At 40.6% G+C, this 23,745-nt stretch overlaps 1 protein-coding gene across 8 annotated transcripts in view; it reads left to right on the forward strand.

Moving 5' to 3' along the window:
- STARD13 (StAR related lipid transfer domain containing 13) overlaps nt 1-23,745 on the forward strand; it is a 492,819-nt gene that overhangs the window by 304,719 nt on the left and 164,355 nt on the right. The window contains exon 1 of one of the 8 annotated variants that reach the window (XM_070380426.1): nt 19,552-19,860. The exons of 6 other annotated variants lie outside the window; for them this stretch is intronic. In XM_070380426.1, coding sequence (XP_070236527.1) covers nt 19,692-19,860 — 169 coding nt within the window. In that variant the 5' untranslated portion in view covers nt 19,552-19,691. Of the gene's footprint in view, nt 1-19,551; nt 19,861-23,745 lie in introns of those variants that run through there. One more of the 8 variants, XM_005891012.3, reaches the window with a different exon arrangement.

The raw sequence follows: 23,745 nt of genomic DNA on the forward strand, positions 1-23,745 counted from the left end.
CAATGGGGGACCTCTTGATGTTTATAAATAATATGTCAGAACTATACTGTGGAAGGAATAATATATCAGAACTATACTTTAGAGGGGCTTTCCCGGTGGCTCAGCAATAAAGAATCCCCCTGCCAATGCAAGAGACACAGGTTAGATCCCTGGGTCAGGAAGATACCCTGGAGAAGGGAATGACAACCCACTCCAGTATTCTTGCCTGGAGAATCCCATGGTCACAGAAGCCTGGTGGGTTACAGTCCATGGGGCTGCAATGAGTCAGACATGATTTAACAACTAACAACAACAAATACTTTAAAAGATAACTCTGGAAACTAAGTATGTGAAACTTACAAATTCTAAGCATGTGAAACTCTTGGAGCTAGAAGAGTTAGGAGTCAGCAAGATAGTTGGGTAGTTAGTTTCTTCATCTATTAAAACAGTAAAAGATACTAACTACCTCCTAGGGATTTTTTGAGAATTAGAGGAGATACAGTTTGTAAGACACTTAGGGTGGCTGGCATATAATGCTTAAAAAAAAGTGAGTTATCAAATCAGCTAGGTTTGAAGGTGAATGACCTTAATTTCTGTGTTTGTTTACACTTAACATTAGAGTCAGCTCTTCCTTTAGAGAGCCTCTTGGTACAGCGCCAGATGCATGGAATGTCATCACAGTTAGGCAGTGTGGCTGGTGTTGCCATCACCTTCCTCTTCTGCTCTTCCTCCAGGGAGGTGTGCATTTGTGTCGTCTTTTCTCTGACCTTACCATCACAGGGCAGCACAGTGACTTTCCTTTGACTTAATGTTGCACTGTTGCTTGCATCAATCTTTCCTCTGCTAATTCTACCTCCATTTACTATGTGAGAAGTTTTCCTGAGGATGTATTCTGCTTGTAGACACAAGAATGAAAGAAGAGCTGCAGTTCTGAGAACAATTTTAAAATAAATGGATGAGTCCAGGTTTTCTAAGAAAAAGAAACTCAAGGTGGAAATTCCCTGCAGAAGAACTTGACTGGGAGTGATGTTTGGCATGTATCAACAGCTTTGGATTTTCCGAGGTTACTCCTGACTTTAAACCTAGATTAACATACTAAAGTAAAAGGTATATTAGACATCTTTAGTTAGAGTTCAATGCAGAAGAAAAGGTATGATGTCAGGGAGGAGGGATAAAGTAACAGTTAATCATTAGGTCCCCCAGTCCCCATGCTTTGTCCTCACCAAGTAGTCAGATCCCCTTATGCAAATCACTTTATTTTTCTCACACGCAGGGTGAAAATACCATCTGTGCCTGTGCCTTTCATCCGGCATTCCATTCTACCAAAATGTGCCAGGCACTGGGCTAAGTGCTGTGATCCAGTAATGAGCAGAAATACACATGGTCCCTGCCTTCATAGCATGTACAGACTAGGGATATAGACAGATATTAATCAAACAATCCCCCCCCCAAAAAAAACACATCACAGTGGCGCTAATGTAGCTATGACAGAAGCCACAACAGAGAAGTACAGGGTGCTCCAGAGGGAGACAAGAAGAGTACCCCTGAGGGAACGTGTGCTGAGCAGTAGTTGCTCATGTCACTCTAGGATAGTTGGTGTTACAGTCCAAGAAGAGAGAACTGCACATTCAAAAACCCTGGAAAGAAAGCCACTGTCCCAAGAACACAGAGCAAGAAGGAGGATGTGACTGTTGAGGCTGCAAGAGCAGCTAGGGGAAAAACCAAGCCACGCCTGGCAGGTCCTTTCAAAGGATTGTTTTAAAGGGTTGTTGCATCACCAAGTGAAACAAAGAGCCTACGTTTATAATTTAAAATCTTTAAAAGTTACCAAATTCTAAACAAATCAAAGATAATTTAATTCTAATAAAGAGTATTGTCTCTCTGGGTTATAATAAGAGAATTATACCAAACATTATCATATAGCTTAGAATAAGCATTTATTTCACTCATGGAATCAAAGTTTGGCTGTATATACTGGCTCATAAAATCCTCTCCAAAGAAAAGCCTAGGCATCTTATCTGTTTGGTACATATAATATTGGTGATTTCACAGAATCATAAACTCTTAGTTAGGACCTTCCTTGCTAACCTATGATGTCTCCACTATGACTGATAACACTGAAATTGAGATCTTCTAAGGATGAGAACCTCCTAGCTGTCAAAGGCAATCCATCCTGTCTTTGAACTTGCTTCAGATTTCTCACTCATATTTTGGATCAAAACCCGTGAGATGGGAGCATGGAGGAGGGTGGTAACCTCACAGTGTGCCAAGTGCTTCATGGCTGTAATCGAATTTAACTCTCACAGGAGCCTCATGAGACCTAACTTCGGTTTTATTGATGTGAAAACTGAGATGCAGAAAAGTGAGCTAATTTTTATTTGTCCAAGCCCATATATTAAAAAGGGGCTTCCATAGTGACTCAGATGGTAAGGAATCTGCCTGCTAATGTGGGAGACCTGGGTCAAGAAGATCCCCTAGAGAGTGGAATGGCAACCCACTCCAGAATTCTTGCCTGGAGAATGGACAGAGAAGGCTAGTGGGCTACAGTCTATGGGGTTGCAAAGAGTCAGACATGACTGAGTGATTAACACTTTCATATATTAAATAACTAGCAGAGCCTGACTTTGAGTACAAGCTGATTTGACTCCAAAGCCACAGTTCTAAGGGTTCTAGAACTATACTTTAAAGCCACTTAAAAAATATTTTGATAGTTACAGCATCTTTTGAAAATCTGATGAAATCCAAAGACCTATGCTCTAAAAAGGTGAAAAGTGAAAATATGCACAAAATTTTGCAAACAGCTCCAGTTTTGATGACTCACATAAGTAAAGATATCCATGCTATTATATTCATTGTTTACAACACAAGCTTCATTAGGACAATTAAGATTGTCTATCTTAATTGTTGATGCAGTCCCAGCACTGAGAACATTGTCTGGCACAGAGTAGGAGTTCAAAAAATAATTGTTGAATAAAATTGATTCCAAATGCTTGAGTCCATTCACCTAATTTCTTAGAGCAGGATGGTACAAGTACAGTGTGGAAGGGTTGCCTTGATATAAAATTCAAGAGAACCACAGAATGACTTCTGAGCCCTGACCTCAGACCCCAAGGGACCTTCTGAGTTAAGATTTGAGAAATTATAGGCCAATTTTATTTTGTTTTGCTTTTTTAACTCTAAAATCACTTTCTCTTCCTCCATTCTCAGAAAAGGATAATGTTTTTAATAGTTTCTTTTTTAAATTAGAATTTTAAGTACTCTAGTAAAAATAGCACTCAAGTAAGTTTTCAGGAAGTATTTGGGTTAAAAGTGAATAGATCACTTTATCTGATTGCTTCCCAATGTCACCACTATATTATTTAAATGGATTTTGCTTGTTTTGGGGGGGCTGGTGAGAATTTTAGTATGCTTATGTGAATCTCTAAAGCTGAAGTAAATATTAGCTCTTGGTAAATGATTGTAAAACTATTTTATATTATTTCTCTCAAGTTTTAAAATAGCTGAAAAGATAGTTTTCCATTCCAAGAGACTGGGTCTGCATAGTTGGTAGTTCTTAGCACTCCCACTGAATCTTTCCCAAAAGGCAACATTCAGAAAGTATGACACCAAATCCTTTTCAGCTCGTGTATTTGGTTGAAATAAACTGATAATCACATATAGTACTTGGGCCCCTTATGTGTGTATGAGATAAGTAATATGTATCCATATAAACCCATGTAGATGAGGAAAGGAAGGCTTTAAGAGACTAAAACAGTAAGTGGTAGACCTGGGATGTTATTTAGTGCTCTGTAACAGGAGAAAAATACAACGGAATCCTGAGAGGCTAACCGTTTCATGGTGTTCAGGCAAGATGGTATTCAGGAGACAGGGGAAGACAGGGACACAAGTTGAACTGACTGAATCATCTTGGCAAGAGGACTGTTCCCTACATGGTGGGAGCAATAATGCAAGGAGGAATGGATATTAGAGGCATTTTTGAAAAGGAAATCAATAGACTTTTTTTCCTCTCTCTCTTTTTCTCTTATTTTGAACGCTGGGGTCTTGCCTGATATCATGTGAGGCACTAAGGAAGTTCAAGTCATGTTAGTATCTCTTCCGTGCAGATTTTTCTTGTCTCTGTCTTCCATCTGTGAGACACAGAGGCAACTGGAAATAAGCTCAGTCTGAGGCTCCTTCTCCACACTTCTTGATGTGAATTGTTAGACTTAATCCCCTCTTTATAAAAGCAATATAATTAGTCATATGATAGAATATATAGAAAATGTGACCCATAATTCCACTATTCTAAAAATGGTCATAAATACATTTTTGGTGTGCTTTCTTCTAATCTTTTTTTTTTACAATGAATAAAAAAATTTTTTAATTGTAATATAGCATATACCACACCATTTTGTGCTCTACATTTTTGATTTGCAGCAGTACACTTGATTGATTATCAAAATGACATGGGACTAGATTTTCTAAGGTAATTCGTGTTGAGAAATAAGCCAAGGCTAAGGACAGCCTTTGAAAGCTCCAACATCAGAGAATGAAAAGAGGGTATTTTAAATTCATCAAAGATTGAGAGTAGCTTTTGGTATGTTCTGTCCTTCTATGCAGCAGACACATTTCTGGTGCTTCGTAAGTATTTTCTGTGATTGATTAGAGTTGAGTCATTTTGGTGGAGCAGCATGCGGAGAAGGTAACCACACCCGGCTGTCTCTGTTGTACCTGGTCTGTTTAAACAGGTCCGTGTCACAAGACACAGCGTGATAATGATGTGCTCTCAGAGGTTGGCCAGAGGCCACCGTGTGCTTTGATAAACATCAAGCTCTGAAGAAATATGAACATGAGAAATCTCAGGACAACCTCTATATATTCACACACAGACACACACATATACTTTCTAACGTAAAGAACCACCCCACCGCACCCCCAGGAAGGCCATCCAGAGCAGGCGTAAAAGCCAAACAATGCCCTTTTATTCCCTTATTTCAAAGGAGCATCAGCATAAGGAACCTTCAAGGGAAGCTACTACTGATGCAGTTTTAGAAATCTGCTTTGCCTTTAAAAGTAGAATTGTACCAATTTTGAAAGATGATCAGACAAAGGATAGCTTGTTTCCCCAAGCCAGAGGACCGCCTGAAGGGGAGTTTCAGGACTTCATGCTGTCGCTGCCTTCCCAGTAGAGCCCTCTAACTTTGGCCCAAGACTGTAACCCCTGAATTCAGTTTGCCTCTTTGTTCTTACCATCATCCATCATAGTCCTTCTGCTAAAAGGACAATTACCTCCAGGAAATAGCCACAGCAGAGAGATATCCCCCCGACATTAGAGCTTTGGTGGAGACCAGGGGACACGAGTCAGGAGGAGTGCTGGTAGAAAGGTGCGTCCTTCCAACTTGAACTTAGAAAGTTCTCTATGATGCAGCAACTTGAAATACTAATCTCTCAAGAGGAACTTCCCTGATGGTCCAGTGGTTAAGACTCCGCCCTTCCAATACAGGTGTCATGGGTCTGATCCCTGATTGGGGAACTAAGATCCCACATGCCATGTGGAGCAGCCAAAAAAAGGGGGGGAGATATTAATCTCTCAATAATTGAAGAAGAAGGTTTAGCAAAGGAAAATAGTTCTGTGTTTTTTATTCTCTTCGTGGGTATTTCCCCCCAATATCGTCTTCCCCTTCTTCTTACCCAGCTCTGCATCTTGCCAGCCTTAGCACAGTTTTTTCTGCTGTGTGTGAGTCTACTCTTGTTCTGATTCAGCTGACCCTCCTCGCTTCCCACCTTCTGCACACCTCTTTCTTAGCACCTGTAACACAGCCCTATAACTGTAACTACCTTCAACTTTTCCTGTGATAAATCATACTGTTGAGAAGTGGGATAGTGTCTTATTTATCTTTGGGCATTTGGTGCCTGGCACTATGCCTGGCATGAAATATACATCAGAACTATTTTACTAAGAAAGAGTTAAAGAAACTGTAACATGAATTAATTAGTGGCTTTGTTTCTATGACAAACAAAACATCAGCAGAAAAAAAATCATATTTAAATTATACTATTACATAGAAGCACATTTTGTTAAATCATTCTTTCAAACCTGAAAGAGGACCTTCCTCTTGTTGCCCAGCCCTAAGTCCTGAAATTTGTCTTCCGAATCACCTCCAAGTTCCACTCAAACCAATATCTAGGGCTCTAGAGAGCTATTACTGCAGATGGTGACTGCAGCCATGAAATTAAAACACCTTTACTCCTTGGAAGGAAAGTTATGACCAACCTAGACATCTTATTAAAAAGCAGAGACATTACTTTGCCAGCAAATGTCCATCTAGTCAAGGCTATGGTTTTTCCAGTGGTCATTTATGGATGTGAGAGTTGGACTATAAAGAAAGCTGAGTGCCGAAGAATTGATGCTTTTGAACTGTGGTGTTGGAGAAGACTCTTGAGAGTCCCTTGGACTGCAAGGAGATCCAACCAGTCCATCCTAAAGAAAATCAGTCCTGAATATTCATTGGAAGGATTAATGTTGAAGCTGAATCTCCAATACTTTGGCCACCTGATGCAAAGAGCTGACTCATTTGAAAAGACCCTGATGCTGGGAAAGATTGAAGGCAGGAGGAGTAGGGGACAACAGAGGATGAGATGGTTGGATGGTATCACCGACTCAATGGACATGAATTTGAGTAAACTCTGGGAGTTGGTGATGGACAGGGAGGCCTGGCGTGCTGTAGTCCATGGGGTCGCAAAGAGTCGGACATGACTGAGCAACTGAACTGACTGACTGAGAGAGCTATGTTGCTACCTTCTCAAATTCCTAGTGCTTCTCTCTTTATGGGATGTATTCTAATGTCATTGCTCCTCCTGGCACCACTTTCCATTCTTTAAAGTATAGATTAAAGGTCTTACATTAGGAATAAAGAGGGAAAACATTCTATCATATTCTTAGTGTACTGAGCTGAATTTATCCAAGAAGTCATATGTGGTTTAAATATATAAGTAGTGCAATTGCATTATTAATCCCCCTCAGTTTGTTCAGTTTAGTTCAGTCACTCAGACTCTTTGCCACCCCATGGACTGCAGCACACCAGGCCTCCCTGTCCATCACCAACTCCCGGAGCTTACTCAAACTCATGTCCATCGAGTCGGTGATGCCATCCAACCATCTCATCCTCCGTCATCCCCTTCTCCTCCCACCTTCACTCCTTCCCACCATCAGGGTCTTTTCAAATGGCCCTAAGTTTGTGGGCTGTAGTTATTTCCAAACTTTACTTTAGTATCCAACTGTTGAATGATACCAGATGGAAAGCAATTGTATGTAAAAATGGGGACTGGATCCAGGACAGCTCATGCTCAAAAGACCTAGACTCCTTTGTGTTCAGATTTCTGGAAACAGTTTTAAAGACAACATTAGGCATGAAGGTTGCAGGGTGCATGATCAGCTCATGGACATTCTTCTCATTGATTGGTTCAGTTCAGTTCAGTTCAGTCGCTCAGTTGTGTCCTGTGAATTCAGTGCAACCTGTATATTGATTCAGTTCAGTTCAGTTCAGTCGCTCAGTCGTGTCTGATTCTTTGGGACCCCATGAATCTCAGCACGCCAGGTCTCCCTGTCCATCACCAACTCCCAGAGTTCACTCAAACTCATGTGCATCGAGTTGGTGATGCCACTCAGCCATCTCATCCTCTGTCATCCCCTTGTCCTCCTGCCTCTAATCCCTCCCAGCATCAGGGGTCTTTTCCAATGAGTCAACTCTTCACATGAGGTGGCCAAAGTACTGGAGTTTCAGTCTCAGCATCAGTCCTTCCAATGAACACCCAGGACTGGTCTCCTTTAGGAGGGATTGGTTGGATCTCCTTGCAGTCCAAGGGACTCACAAGAGTCTTCTCCAACACCACAGTTCAAAAGCATCAATTCTTCTTCGCTCAGCTTTCTTCACAGTCCAACTCTCGCATCCATACATGACCACTGGAAAAACCATAGCCTTGACTAGATGGACCTTTGTTGGCAAAGTAATCTCAGTCATGAACCTTCTGGTTCCAGCATACCATCTTAATAATGACAGGCCTCTCTGTGGGCAGGCTCAGACATTTAAAAAACAGATACTGTGGAACATCAACACAAAATGTACCAAAGGATTCATCACAGGATTTCTTTAATGAGCAACCTTCCCTTTCATATTCAGGTTCTAATTTGAGTCAACACAAAGGAAATATATCCACTCTTGTTCGAGATAAGAAAAGGAGATTAGAAAATCAAATCGGATACAGATGAGGATAGGTCTCTAATAACAGACAAATTCCACTAAGGGACTGAATGATCCATTTTAATAATATAAGCAATTTTTTTAAAAAGAAAAGAAAAATACCCCAAATTAGCAATTACACTTATTTTCAATCAAGGCAAAAATATATAGGTTCTAGAAATATCAGACAACAAATTAATTAAAATCTCCACGATAATTTTTGAAAAAATTATTTAAAGATGTTTATGAGCATGAAGAAATAGAGGTGGTTGATAACCCAGATGCAGAATGGGTCCCCGAAGAACACTTGGGCCAATGGTGTTAAACTTTTTAACTGAAGACACAGGAGGCATGCTTACAAAATTTGAGGTTGATTCAAAGCTAATGAAGATACTTTTTATTTTTTAATGCCCTTCAGCCTCTCTCTGTGGACTTCCCTGGTGGCTCAGATGGTTAAGCGTCTGTCTACAATGTGGGAGACCGGGTTCGATCCCTGTGTCGGGAAGTTCCCTGGAGAAGGAAATGGCAATCCACTCCAGTACTATTGCCTGGAAAATCCCATGGACAGAGGAGCCTGGTAGGCTACAGTCCATGGGGTTGCAAAGAGTTGGACACGACTGAGCGATCTTCACAGCCTCTCTCTGTGGAGAAAGGATTTCTCATTTCCTCCAGGCTCCCTGGTTTGCACAAGGGGCCTTAAATTGTCCTCTCTTTGGTGCTCAAAGCATATAATTTTGCCCCTAATTGCTGCTGCTGCTAAGTCTCTTCAGTCGTGTCGGATTCCGTGTGACCCCATGGACTGAGCCTACCAGGCTCCTCCGTCCATGGGATTTTCCAGGCAAGAGTACTGGAGTGGGTTGCCATTGCCTCCTCCTTCCTTTAACTAACAAAGCAAAATATGCGTATTTCAGGTTCTTTTGGGGGAAGGGGGGAAATAACCTTGAATTATCTGCTGTCCAATTCTTATCCAATCCAAGTTGTTGTAACAACAATAATATCTAAAATGATTGCCTAAAAAATATACATTTACTCCTCTAGACATTCTAAATTTTATCTTTGGCAAAGTTTAATCATCATTTATTCAGTTTCTTACTCAATCATTTATTCAACCAATTGCTACTGATTTTCTCCTATGTGCCAGGCCTTGTGGTGGGGTACATAGAATGTGTGTGAAAGAAACATGGTCCAGACACAACAATCTACCGAGAAGAAGAAGTAACGCATAGGTGAACGAGCAAATAACTAGGTGAATACAAACTTAGAAAGCACTAGTGCTTTCCTTGTAGCTCAGTTTGGTAAAGAATCTGCCTGCAATGCAGGAGACCCAGGTTTGATTCCTGGGGCAGGAAGATCCCCTGGAGAAGGAACTGGCAACCTGCTCCAGTATTCTTGCCTAGAGAATTCCATGGAAAGAGGAGATTGGTGGGCTACAGTCTGTAGGATTGCAAGAGTCGGACACGACTTAGCAACTCAACTGCCACCATCATAGAGCTAACAAATGAGGTGCTGCTTCCGCTTAGCAAAAGTGAACAGGATGGCGTGTCTGAGATTACATCATTTAAACTGATGCTTACAAGCTGAAAAGGAGCCAGCAATAGGAAGGACTCCATGAAGAACATTCCAGGCTGAGGAGTGGCACATGTAGAAAGAAGACTCTAAGGCAGCCAAGTCTAGAGACGGCGAGTGAGGAGATTGTGATGAGGTGGAAGTGGTTAGCTGGGAATAGATTGCATAGGATCTCATGTGCCAAGTAAGAAGTCCAGAATTTTTTCCAGATAGAATAGAAAACTTGGAGTACTTTAAGCAGGGAAGTGATACAATTCAACACATACCTTAAAGATCACAGGCTAGCATACTAAAATCATGTTTTCTATGGGGACCATCCTAGAACTAATTTCCCTAAATAGTGCTTTGTTATCACACTATTATTGCCATTGAAGTGTCAGTTAAGAAACCATGGCCCATATCCAGCATCATTGAGGATGCCGATTCTTTGTGAGAACCCAGGAAAATTTTCCCTGGTGGGGTGGTTAGAGTTTCTCAATACCTGGTAATCTCTGTTTATCTTGAATAACTGCCCTGTTTTGATATTGTGAATATATTAAATCTCATAATTGACTCATTTCCTTTTTGTCTTGTCTGTTAGGAGTCTTAAGCCACATTTTTAGCCACTTCCTGCAAATATACAGGGTTGTATGATGTGTGTGTCTGTAAACTTGGCTTTCTTAATGTTTCCACCTGTTCTTTACCTTTTTCCAAGCACACTTAACTGTTTATTTTATACTTTTAGAATGTAGGTATTTTCACTAGCTACCTTAAAGAACAGGCAGGATTAAACTGCTAGATTAAACCATTCAATATCATAGTAATCCAAGTCTATACTCCAACCAGTAATACTGAAGAAGCTGAAGTTGAACGGTTCTATGAAGACCTACAAGACCTTTTAAAACTAACACCCAAAAAAGATGTCCTTTTCATTATAGGGGACTGGAATGCAAAAGTAGGAAGTCAAGAAACACCTGGAGTAACATGCAAATTTGGCCTTGGAGTACAGAATGAAGCAGGGCAAAGGCTAATAGAGTTTTGCCAAGAGAACACACTGGTCATAGCAAACACCCTCTTCCAACAATACAAGAGAAGACTCTATACATGGACATCACCAGATGGTCAGTACCAAAATCAGATTGATTATATTCTTTGCAGCAAAAGATGGAGAAGCTATATACAGTCAGCAAAAACAAGACCGGGAGCTGACTGTGGCTCAGATCATGAACTCCTTATTGCCAAGTTCAGACTTAAATTGAACAAAGTAGGGAAAACCACTAGACCATTCAAGTATGACCTAAATAAAATTCCTTATGATTACACAGTGGAAGTGAGAAATAGATTCAACGGACTAGATCTGATAAACAGAGTGCCTGATGAACTATGGATGGAGGTTCATGACATTGTACAGGAAGCAGGGATCAAGAACATCCCCAAGAAAAAGAAATGCAAAAAAGCAAAATGGCTGTCTGAGGAGGCCTTACAAATGGCTGTGAAAAGAAGAGAAGCGAAAAGCAAAGGAGAAAAGGAAAGATATAAGCATCTGAATTCAGAGTTCCAAAGAATAGGAAGGAGAGATAAGAAAGCCTTCCTCAGTGATCAGTGAAAATAATAGAGGAAAACAATAGAATGGGAAAGACTAGAGATCTCTTCAAGAAAATTAGAGATACCAAGGGAACATTTCATGCAAAGATGGGCTCGATAAAGGACAGAAATGGTATGGACCTGACAGAAGCAGAAGATATTAAGATGACATGGCAAGAATACACAGAAGAACTATACAAAAAGATCTTCATGACCCAGATAATCACGCTGGTGTGATCACTCACCTAGAGCCAGATACCCTGGAACACAAAGTCAAATGGGCCTTAGGAAGCATCACTACGAACAAAGCTAGTGGAGGTGATGGAATTCCAGTTGAGCTATTTCAAATCCTAAAAGATGATGCTGTGAAAGTGCTGCATGAAATATGTCAGCAAATTTGGAAAACTCAGCAGTGGCCACAGGACTGGAAAAGTCAGTTTTCATTCCAATCCCAAAGAAAGGCAATACCAAAGAATGCTCAAACTACTGCACAATTGCACTCATCTCACACGCTAGTAAAGTAATGCTCAAAATTCCCCAAGCCAGTCTTTAACAGTACATGAACTGTGAACTTCTAGATGTTCAAGCTGGATTTAGAAAAGGCAGAGGAACCAGAGAGCAAATTTCCAACATCTGTTGGATTATCAAAAAAGCAAGAGAGTTCCAGAAAAACATCTATTTCTGCTTTATTGACTATGCCAAAGCCTTTGGCTGTCTGGTGGAAAATTCTTAAAGAGTTGGGAATACCAGACCACCTGACTTGCCTCTTGAGAAATCTGTATGCAGGTCAGGAAGCAACAGTTAGAACCAGACGTGGAACAACAGACTGGTTCCAAATAGGAAAAGGAGTACGTCAAGGCTGTATATTGTCCCCCTGCTTATTTGACTTATATGCAGAGTACATCATGAGAAATGCTGGGCTGGATGAAGCACAAGCTGGAATCAAGATTGCAGGGAGAAATATCAACCTCAGATATACAGATGACACCACTCTTATGGCAGTAGGTGAAGAAAAACTTAAGAGCCTCTTGATGAAAGTGAAAGAGGAGAGTGAAAAAGTTGGCTTAAAGCTCAACATTCAGAAAACTAAGATCATGGCATCTGGTCCCATCACTTTATGGCAAACAGATGTGGAAACAGTGACAGACTTTATTTTGTTTGGTTCCAAAATCACTGCGGATAGTGACTGCAACCATGAAATTAAAAGACACTTACTCCTTGGAAGAAAAGTTATGACCAACCTAGACAGCATATTAAAAAGCAGAGACATTACTTTGCCAACAAAGATCCATCTAGTCAAAGCTATGGTTTTTCCAATAGTCATGTATGGATGTAAGAATTGGACTATAAAGAAAGCTAAGTGCTGAAGAATTGATGCTTTTGAACTGTGGTGTTGATGAAGGCTCTTGAGAATCCCTTGGGCTGCAAGGAGATCCAACCAGTCTATCCTAAAGGAAATCGGTCCTGAATGTTCATTGGAAGAACTAATGTTGAAGCTGAAACTTCAATACTTTGGCCACCTGATGCGAAGAACTGACTCATGTGAAAAGACCCTGATGCTGGGAAAGATTGAAGGTGGGAAAAGAAGGGGATGACATAGGATGAGATGTCTGGACGGCATCACCGACTTGATGGACAAGTCAGTGAGTTTGAGTAAACTCTGGGAGTTGGTGAGGGACAGGGAGGCCTGGTGTGCTGCAGTCCATGGGTTTGCAAAGTGTTGGAGACGACTGAGCGACTGAACTGAACTGAACTGAAAACTGTTGGAAGAGAAAATCAGGAATTAAAAATATCTCAATTCCTTGGGGCTTCACAGGTGACGCTATTGGTAAAGAATCCGGCTGCCAATGTCAGGGACACAGGAGATGACGGTTTGATTCTAGGGTCAGGAAGATTCCCCTGCAGGAGGAGATGGCAGCCCACTCCAGTATTCTTGCCTGGAAAATTCGACGGACAGAGGAGCCTGGCCATCTACAGTCCATGATGTTGCAAAGAGTCGAATATGACTTATTGACTAAACAACATTACAACAGTAATTCTAATAAGTTTAAAAACCTGCTCTTAAGTTTGAAAGGTCATTTGTTAATTACAGGATAGAGAACACTCATTTAACAACAGATCTTATGAAAACACAGAAACACCACTTATATTGACTCTAACATAGTCTGAGGTGATAGAGACAGCCTCCCACATAGCACTTAACATTCGTGTAATAGTGAGTTTTTTTTTCTGTCTTCCCTGCCAGACTGTCCCTTGAGACAAGGACAAATACATCGCATTCACCATTGTATCTTTCATACTTACTGCAGTGCTGTGCAGGCATTAATTAATTAATTAACATTAATCAGATCAGATCAGTCACTCAGTCGTGTCCGACTCTTTGCCACCCCATGAATCGCAGCACGCCAGGCCTCCCTGTCCATCACCAACTCGGGAGTTCACTGAGACTCACGTCCATCGAGTCAGCAATGCCATCCAGCCATCTAAATAAATGATTGAGTAAATATAGATTAAAAAAATAAGAACTCTCATTATCTCAGACTAGATCAACAAGAGTACAACCCCCTGAGAGCAGGAGGTATCCACACCCTGTACCATGTACTATTCTGCTTGGCCATGTCTAGAGCTTAAGTTTAGGGTAAGAACAGTATTTTTAAAGGGATACTGACAGACTGGAGCAGATCCAAAAGACAGCAGTCAGCTTGCTAAATAGTTAGAAGTTGTGTGGTTTGATGGAAAATGTTTAACCTATGAAAGGAAAGTCTTATAAGAGGTTGGTTTTCTAAAAATATCTGAAGAACAGGCACATGGAAGAAGGAATAGATTTGTCCTAATTCCAAATGACAGAATTAGAACCAATGGATTGAAATTATAAGCAAAAACTTTCTTAAACAGCTTGTAGTCCTCAGTGAGGTAATGTACTTCATATTTGTTGGGTAGAGCATTCATTCATTGATCTGACCGTGACTTGTGTAATCATTGGGTGGTTGGATTGGAAGATTTTTAATACCTTTTCCAAATCCAAGATATAAAAACATTATGTGTATAATAGTTCAAATGAACAAATGGACTCCATATTAGCATGTAACAATCTAATCTAATTAATGTGTCACATAACCAATATTTACAGGTATTAACATGACTGTTAATACTAAAGTTTTTGCATTAGTCATGAAACTGTTTCTGAAGGCAGTAGGTTTTGACAGGGTGAAAGAGTAGGAAAGCACACAGTTCCAGATCTTTGAAACAACTTATAAAAGTGAAAGAATTTTGGTTTGGCTGAAATGGATGGGTGTAGGCAGTGAGCCCAGGACAAGTCAGGCCAAATCGCTGGCCATATGAACTAGATCTGATGGCTGGATTCCCAGGGGATAGAATGAGGGCAGAGAATGTGCTCTGAAAGGCCTACAGAGATGAAGTTAACTAAAGAGAGCAACGAGGGCTGAGACAAAAAAAAAAAAGGAAATCCATTACCACCCAGAAGTTTTTGCAATAAGATCTGGACTTCAAGTGGGAGACATGGCCTAGAGGTGGAAAAACTGAATCAGAAGAGAATGACACCTTTTGTGCATGGTCCTGGTCGTGGCTGAGAATGTTAATATCCCTGGCTTGCCTGCATTGGTTATCAGGCATATGGTGTATGCATATTGAAAAAGTTTATTGACAAAAAATGGGGCACATACATCACAAATCAACTGGTAGAAATTCTTGAAATGAGCCTGAGTGCCCACAGGAAGCTTTGACATGAAACTACAACCTTTGGATTCAAGTAGTTTCAAAAGCAACCCTCCAGATTGGTTCTGCTTTCTTTCCACCAACCACTTGTATCTCAAACATTTTCCTACTTGGCAGAACTGCCTTGGCGCCCTTTGAACAGGCTGGAATGTGCGTGAAGGAACAGAAGGAGCAGCAGACAGATGAAAGCACAATGAGACATTGCTGGCTTCTGTAAAAGCGCTCCTCACTTTCTGCCACGTGTACACAAAATTTCTGTTCAGGGCTAATCTGGGATCATCTATCAAAAGATTAAAAATTTTTAAATACCAAAAGTTTTGTTTAGAAGTCAAATTTCAGAGTTTTGGCTGTATTTGGAGTGTTTGCCTTAGGAAGAAATGCCATTGTAGAGGCCAGCCAATATGCAGAGTTAGTCTTGAGGACGAGTAGAAAGCAGAGGGCAAACAGCCTACCCTTCAGAAGAGGAGCTGTTAAACAGAGAGGCCATCAGGCTGCCTCTTCACTGTAGGATTGGGGAAGGAATGGGCGGGTCTCCAGCTCTCAGGCTGAAGTTACTCCAGAAGCAGCCCATAGTTCTCACTGGTCTAATTAAAGGCTCTGGGCTGTGTATATTACTCTAACGGCACCTTGATCTCAACCACTGCAAGAATTTAGTTACCATATACCCATATTTCCATCACATACAATTAAATAGGATTAAGATGATTTTCAGTATATTCTTCCTAAAATTTTCTCCTTATCCAATTTCCCTAGCACCCTTTTAGTGCCACAGTTTTCCCTTTCCTGTCCCTCGTGTGTAATAGTGGAAAGAGTTAAAATGTCATCAGCTTGGAGATACACAGAAGCTCTACGCTTGGTCGCTGTATCACCGGGGACATTTGCTCACCTCTGGGGGTCTTAATTTCCTTTTCCAGAAAATCATATCAATAGGGTAGCACAGAGAGTTTCCATAGAGATTAATTAAAGATGTGACATGTAAATGGCATAAGGTTTAGCACCAGTGGGTGCTTAGCTTTGTTAGCCACTCTCCCGTTTCCATTCCCCTGTTCACTGTTCTTGTTGGTTCCCAATATTGATCTGTTTATCCCATTCCTGAATAGTCTGAGTGAAGATTGTTCTTAATGACCAAATTAGGAAAGAGGAAAAGTAGGTGAAAACTAAAAACTAGTACCATCCATTTTCCTCACTTCTGAAGGAATTGGAAAGGAGGAAATCCAGCATCTTGGGTTTTCAGCACCTTCTCCCTCTCTGATTCGTCTGGTCCTCACCCACTCACTCACCAGTGAAGAGGAAGACCTCTGTCCACGAGATGCATGGAGGGCATTTCAGCCCGGGGAAAAATTATCAACAGTTTCTTGATTTTACATTTACAACAAGCAGAACTGCCCACCCAGTGGTGATTCTTTTAACACTGGGGCCAAATGATAAAAGAATTCATTGAAAGAGCTTAGGATTCATAGCAATACATTAGCATAAAATAAGACATTAATGATACTAATGAGAAAATAATGTTACTTACCTGCCTTAAATATGGTATTCTGAACACACAAAATGGCAAAATCATGGTAAGCAGTTGTATAGATTTATAGATACTACTCTAAACAATGGGCTTCCCAGGCGGTGCAGCAGTAAAGAATCTGCCTGACAACGCAAGAGATGCAGGAGACAGAAGTTGAGTCTCGGTTTGGAAGATCCCCTGGAGGAGGAAATGGCAACCCACTCCAGTATTCTTGCTGGGAAAATCCCATGGACAGAGGAGCCTGGTGGGCCACAGTCCATATGATCACAATGAGTCAGAAACGACTGAGCAACTGAGCATCCACACACTTTAACCATAAAAAAATAAGTTGGGTGTGACACAGGGAAAACAAAGATGTTATACATGATCCTTCATAGATCCCTTTATTAAAACTCAAGACTGATTTTTAGAGAAATTGGGCTGTCTTCTAAGTTGGCTTTCTTTTAATCAGGGAATTCAGATTCCTTTTTTCCTCTAATTTGCATTCAATTCTTGTTCTTCATTGCCATCTCCTATGAAATACTATGTTTCACATTTTGTATCTGTCTACATATATCAACACCTCAGGACTTTTAGTATTCATGTGTTCATTATTGTGCAAAGGAAGCATTGTGATTTTTTCAAATTGTAACCTGGCCAGGATACACTGCAGTGCTTTAGTAAGAATCATTCCTATTTATTTTTAAAATGCAGCCACATCAGTATTAAACTACAAAGTTGGTACTGGGAATGGTCAGTCTTTCTTTAAGTGTTATCCACAGCTCAAAAGCAAGTATATATCATTTCCTGTGTTTCCTTCCCTTTGCTTAGTTTTCCAGAACATATTCAAGGTCCTTTCTTCTTGCTCTCTCTACTCTTCTATACTCTCCCATTGAAAAGTAATAACTGGTGGGTATTTACAGCAGGGACGTTCTCAGCACTAGACTATCAAACCAAAAGGTGTACACAAGGTGGCTGACATCTTTATCTCCATCAGACAGAAGCCAGTGCTGGATCTGAGCTGGGGGAGTGGACCTCCAGAGTATCTAATATTGCAGTGGAGTGCTAAGCCTTTCTGCCATGCATGCCCAGGCTTCCTGCATAAGCGGCACTAGATATTAGATCCCTTTCACTGTCCTCAAAAGATCCCCTGGAATAGAAAAACTCTGATCAAATCCTAAATAACAATGGAAAAAGAACACCATGACCCATGAGAGCTTCCTTTTCTTTCCTGTATCAATGCTGACTTGAAAACCTGACCCTTACCTCCTCTTTGCATGATTATCGGAAGAGGTTCACAATTGCCATGAGAGAGAATATATTCCAGTGAAGGTCCTAGGGATCTTTATTAAGGTGTTCATTTACCTAATAGGGCTTCCCTGGTGTCTCAGACGGTAAAGAATCCACCTGAAATGTGGGAGACCTGAGTTCAATCCGATCCCTAGGTTGGGAAGATCCCCTGGAGCAGGGAACGGCTACCCACTCCAGTATTCTTGCCTGGAGAATTCCATGGACAGAGGAGCCTGGCAGGCTACAGTCCATGGGGTGACAAAGAGTCAGACAAAACTGAGTGACTTTCACTTTTATCTAGTAAGATATTTATGCGAAATGAGCTGCTTCCCAGAATTGCAGAAGGTTCCACAGGGAAAGATGTTAGGTCTGACACACACAGCAAGAATTGAGGCCCTAATTTAAGCCCTGTTGAACTTTCAATTGAGAGTTTTTCATTATTAGGATTCGAAATCCCAGGCCAGGCTATATTTAAGTTTGAGTCAGCCAACTATAAGAACAACTTGGCCATATGCCTCTTTTTCAAAGAACTTTATTCCTTCAGCCCCAGGCTCAGAATTTGATAACATGTTTTCTATGGATTTTTTTTTTCCTCTTCACATCAAACAATATTAGAGAGAAAAAATAGAGGGAAAACGCTAATTATTCCCATATGTATACTTGGATACGGCCAAGTGGAATTACTGGCAGTTTCCTTAAACACACACTCTGGTTCCAGATCTCCACACATGCGGGCACAGATCCTCCTCAGCCTCTGCCTGTCAGAAGCCCACCCATTTTTTTTTTTCAAATCCCACCCAAAGGTCTCTTTCTCTGTGTGGCCTGCTCTCATCACCTCAGTCAAAAATAATATTGCTTCCTCTAACATTGCTCTTGTGTCTTTTTGAGGCCCCTTTCCTGTAAGCCTGTATTAGCACTTCTGCATAACTTCTCTATTGATCCCAAGCAGCTTGGTGACAGCAGCTTTGCATGAATCTGCATTTTTACAGTGATTCCTGGCAGTGTCTTAAGTGTGAGAGGTACTTTCAAAATATCAATATTTTGCCTCTGGGTGGTTAAAAAATTGGGGAAGTGGAAAATTTAAAGGGGTAGATATTCAACAAAGACGCTGACCTCTGCCAGTCTCCTCCGTAAGAGCTCTCAACCTCCCATGCCAAGGGTCAGGGGCCTGGAGTGCGTTTACTCAGGCGTTAAAGCACCTCAAGTTTACTCTTCACTGGAAAAGCTTTATTTATTTCTTTGTAATGAAGGGTGGTAATTTATACTCAGAGCTTTATGCTTATGTGAAGCGGCTTTTCGCGTACGTCGTTTGTCACACCCATCTCCTACACGGTTGGGCTGCAGCTGCCCGGGAGAAGGCGAGCGTGCTTTCCCTAACCTTCACCACCAGAATGATTTTTCCCGTGCCCAGGCATTGTTTTTCTTCTACTGCCGTATTCTCCTCCCTCTCTCTTTTCCTTTGAACTCTCAGTGAGTGCCGCTTCTCCGGGCTTCGTCAACTCGGAGGCAGGACAGGGCCAGGCAGGGCAGGGCAGTGCTCGTGTGGGGTTCCCGCACTGCGCCGCGATCAGATCTGCGGGACCTGCCTCTCCCGGGGCTCGCGGCCGGGCGCGCCCCGTCCCGTCTCCTGCCTCCCTGCGATTGGGTCTGCGAGGTCACGTGAGAACCGAGGGCTGGAATTCTGAGTTGTAGCTCCTGGCACTCCTTTTTTGTTTTTTTTTTAAAAATCGCTGGGTCGGTTGAGCTCTGCAGGGCTGGGTGCCTCGCTCAGTGACTGAGGCTGGAGGCAGACGGAAACCGCCACAAGGGCAGACTGAGGGGGCAGAAGAAAGTCTGTCGGGATGTTGAGTCAGGGACCCCGGACCCCAGCTTCAGGTTGCTACTATCTAAATGCCATGACACCTGAGGGCCAGGAGATGTATTTGCGATTTGATCAGACTACGAGACGCTCTCCTTACAGGATGAGCCGGATTCTAGCACGCCATCAGCTAGTGACTAAAATTCAACAAGGTGAGTCGCTGGTAGCGGAAGGCTGTTGCTAATTCTGATTTCTGTGGGCTCTCTTTCATGCTAACCCCGTTTTTAAAAATGACTGTTTTCACTTTACAATATATGGATTTCTATGCCACGGCGCGCATACCTTTCAGAAATAACTTCCAGGCTGCCGTTTTAGGCAAACAGTGACAGCACTTAGCTGCCACATAACTCAACGGTAAAGTCCACAGAAAACTTCAGGATGGGACAGTGAACCATCAATCTCCAAGACTTAATGTGTGTCTACAGAATAAACGAGACAGGTTTCCTCAGTACGGGTTTTAGGAACTTTTCAGCAGGTTCCTCACACTCTGTCACGTTTAAAACTTGGACACTTGTTTATTTAATTAGGAGAGGGGGAAGAACTAACTTCCACCCTGCCAAGATTCTTTAGAATACTGTTAGTGAAGGGAGAAAGTTAAAATTCTATTCTTAAGGCCCTTGGGCTGACAACCAAAATCACATTCTCTGCCTATTTGTACGTTTATGTCAGCAGTTGCCACTGATCTGTTGATATTGTTCTTCTGGTAAAAGATAAAAGTGTCTGCTAACCTCAAAACAAATCTTGTGACAGAAGCACCAGCTTTGTAAGGCAGACAGGAGAGGATACTGATTACAAGCTGCTAGGTGTCCCTTTTTATTCTCAAGGGGGGAAAAAATCACAAAAACTCTTCATGCTCCAGAAATAGTTTAAAATGTGCTGTTTATCTTAGGATAGGTTTGTGTAGAGTAGAAAGATGAGCATTCCTAAGAAACTTCAGTTGCCCATTTAAAAGACATACACACATACCTAAACACATACAATATGTTTATGATGTTTTATAACCAGCGCCTCGTAGACTAACTAAATAGCTAAATTATTATATTGGTGATACATAAATTGACCAGGATTTTCTAGAGCCATTACAAAAATACAACTTCCACTTAAATGAGTTTAAGATTATATTGAATTTTAGAGGGGAAGCTGGGGTTTGTAATCATGAAAATCTTATTGTAATGTTTCCAAAAGGAACAATATGTATTCTAGTGAGCAGCATTTGATGAGATTGTTTCCTTGGAAATTAGGATTTGTTTTTAAAGGTTCAGGAACTGGTTATGTGTGAAGGATACTGGTCCTACATACCGGTCTGATTTCAGGAAGGATATTATGTCATTCCATAAACTCTGTGTGCAGGTCTTGGTTGAATAGAAACAAAAGTAATCATTTCCCTGTGGCTTGATTTAAAAATACACTAGGCTTAGAATAAAAGCCAGCTCCATTTTAGTTTTAGAGATTTCTAACAATAGTGCTTTACCAGACATCATCATCATTATGGACATAGGGGCTCAATAAATGTTTGGTGACAGTTTGATGGCTTATATAGTCTGTGCTCTGTAAATGTTCCTCAGCATGCTCATAAAGTGTATTATGTTAGAAACATTGCATACAAATAATTTGAAATATCTTTGTAAATCTCCTTAAATGAAGTTATAGTGATTTATTTCATTAAAAATTATTGATGTTCTTTCTGGAATGAAGATTATTTTTCCAGTAAGGACTTGAGACGTCATGAACACATGTATGATCATTGAAAGTGTATTCTGTGTCAGTGTTTCATTTTGTCTAATTAGAAAATTTGAGCATTCTTACTTTTTTTTTATATTGGGCAATGGAATATTTGAAGCTAATGAATGCCTAAAAATTAAGTGACAGTTAGGATCATAGGTAAAGCATGAAAGAATTCCAACAGTCCAATGATTAGGAGCTTGTTATTTGTTAATAATGAGTTAGGTGGTGAGTTAATAATACAATGTGCAATTGTATCATAAGACTTTGAGAAAGCAGAAGCAAAACGATTTTACTGGGTTTACTGTATGAATACATTGATTTACTGTAATAGTAGAGAATATTGACTGAACATTTATAATGTATCATGTTCTGCTCTGAAAGTTTTATATTATGTATTTCAATTCATTTTATCCTCAAAAAGTAAATCCTTGTAGGTGAGTACTATTATTATACCCATTTTAAAGGTGAGAAAACAGAAGTACACAGAGTTTAAATAATTTCTCCAAAGTTATACATAGTAAGAACTGGTATTTGAATGTATCTGTAGAGACCATGCTCAATCATACTCTAAACCATTTTTTAGTTTTTATAGTGAGGGTTAAACTACCGAACCTGTGGTTGATTTCTGAATTGTATATTTCAATCTTTTCTACTCAGGATATAGCACTGAACCATATCATAGAATCATCATGAGACTTCCAGTCAGGTCTTATTTCTCTGGTGGAACAAAGTGCTATATGTTTTACCTTCCTTGAGCAGTTAGTACCCAACAGTACATGATGTCTGGTTATTTTACTAATGGCCTACAGTCATTCAGTTAAAGCTTATCAAGTGCATATTAAATTAATAGCATCATTAGTTTTTGTAGCTCACTTATTGGTATCTTGAAATGACAGCCACTTCATGAAAATGGTTTTCATTGCTCTGCTATAGACATTTCAAGAAAGATTGGGCATTGTATTAATACAGTTTGGGGGCATGAAGACATAGTCTTTCATGGCTGTTGGGAACAGTGCAAACAGGAGTAAGTTGCTCCTCTCTGACCTCATTACAATGAGATAATCATTGAATGGCATGGACATGATTCAACAGTAGATCCACTCATGGGAGGGAAAAACAAAGAAGGGAAATAAAGGAATCTTTGATGATGCATAGGATCAGAATGAGTTGCTAAAACCCAGGATGAATCTAAACTTGCTCATCTTCAGGGTATGCTCTAAAATATACATGCACCGTTTCTCTAGCTGTCTCTTTAGTTCTGGAGTCTTAAGTCCAATTAAAAAGAGAAGCAATGTTTAAAATAGAGTGTTGTTTCGCAGAGTAAAAACTTATCACGTAAGTCATATTGCTCATAATCCTTACCCCACAATCTTGCTGAATCAATGGGGAAATTGTTATAGGGAGAGAGGATGGAAATAATAATGGTCCTTTTTCCCTCACAGGCAGGCACTTGGAGTGGACAAGAGGGAGGATGCGAAGGAAGTAGAGGAAGAGCGTGTTAGGCCATGGAAGGGGAGAGTGGGGATTTTGTGTCATTAGATGGTTACAATTTATTTGCTACATCTGTACATGCTTAAGTCTGTACACACACACCTTACTAGGAAAATTCAAACTGAGGCAGATATATAAGTGTGATTACTTGCTTTCTGAAAGAATTCATCATGCTATTAAACGTAAAAAATATGTTAATGCCTTAAATAGCATGAAATGGATCTGATTGCAATAAAGTCCACTGAACTCTAGAAAAAAGAGGAGACAGGGATGCAGGCTCTGTTTAGACACTCTCTTATTCTTTTACTTTGGCAAGTTTCAGACTTTCACTGGGCCTTCATTTCTTGACAAGGAAATGAGATGGTCCGACTGTGATTCTGGTTCTCAGGATCTTTCTGTGGTTGAGTCAGTAACTCCTTGAACTAGAGTGCATAAAGCTGGGAAATTTAAATCCAGAGTGACAAAAGCCAAAAGGGAAACAGAGCAGCAATCTAATGTGGAACAAATCAATGATGTCTAATTTTTCTACATCTTGTCAAGGAAATAGTGAAATGGAAATCAGATTTTAATTCTACTTCTGATGCTAATTAATTGTGTGATCTGGGGAAAGTAACAACTTCTCTGGGCCATTCTTTTCTTCTTCCATAAAATGAAAGAGTTTGAATTAAATAAACGTGAAGTTCCCTTCATCTCTAAAATTCTAGTATTTTGTGATCACAGGTTATTCCTTAAGAGAAAGATAATGCTTATTTACACTTTCCTTATTGTGTCATTCAACATCTACCTGGGCATGCTTCTTTGTTACCTGTTTAATTCTCTCA

This window comes from Bos mutus, chromosome 12 (genome assembly GCF_027580195.1).
Source record: "Bos mutus isolate GX-2022 chromosome 12, NWIPB_WYAK_1.1, whole genome shotgun sequence".
Taxonomy (NCBI): domain Eukaryota; kingdom Metazoa; phylum Chordata; class Mammalia; order Artiodactyla; family Bovidae; genus Bos; species Bos mutus.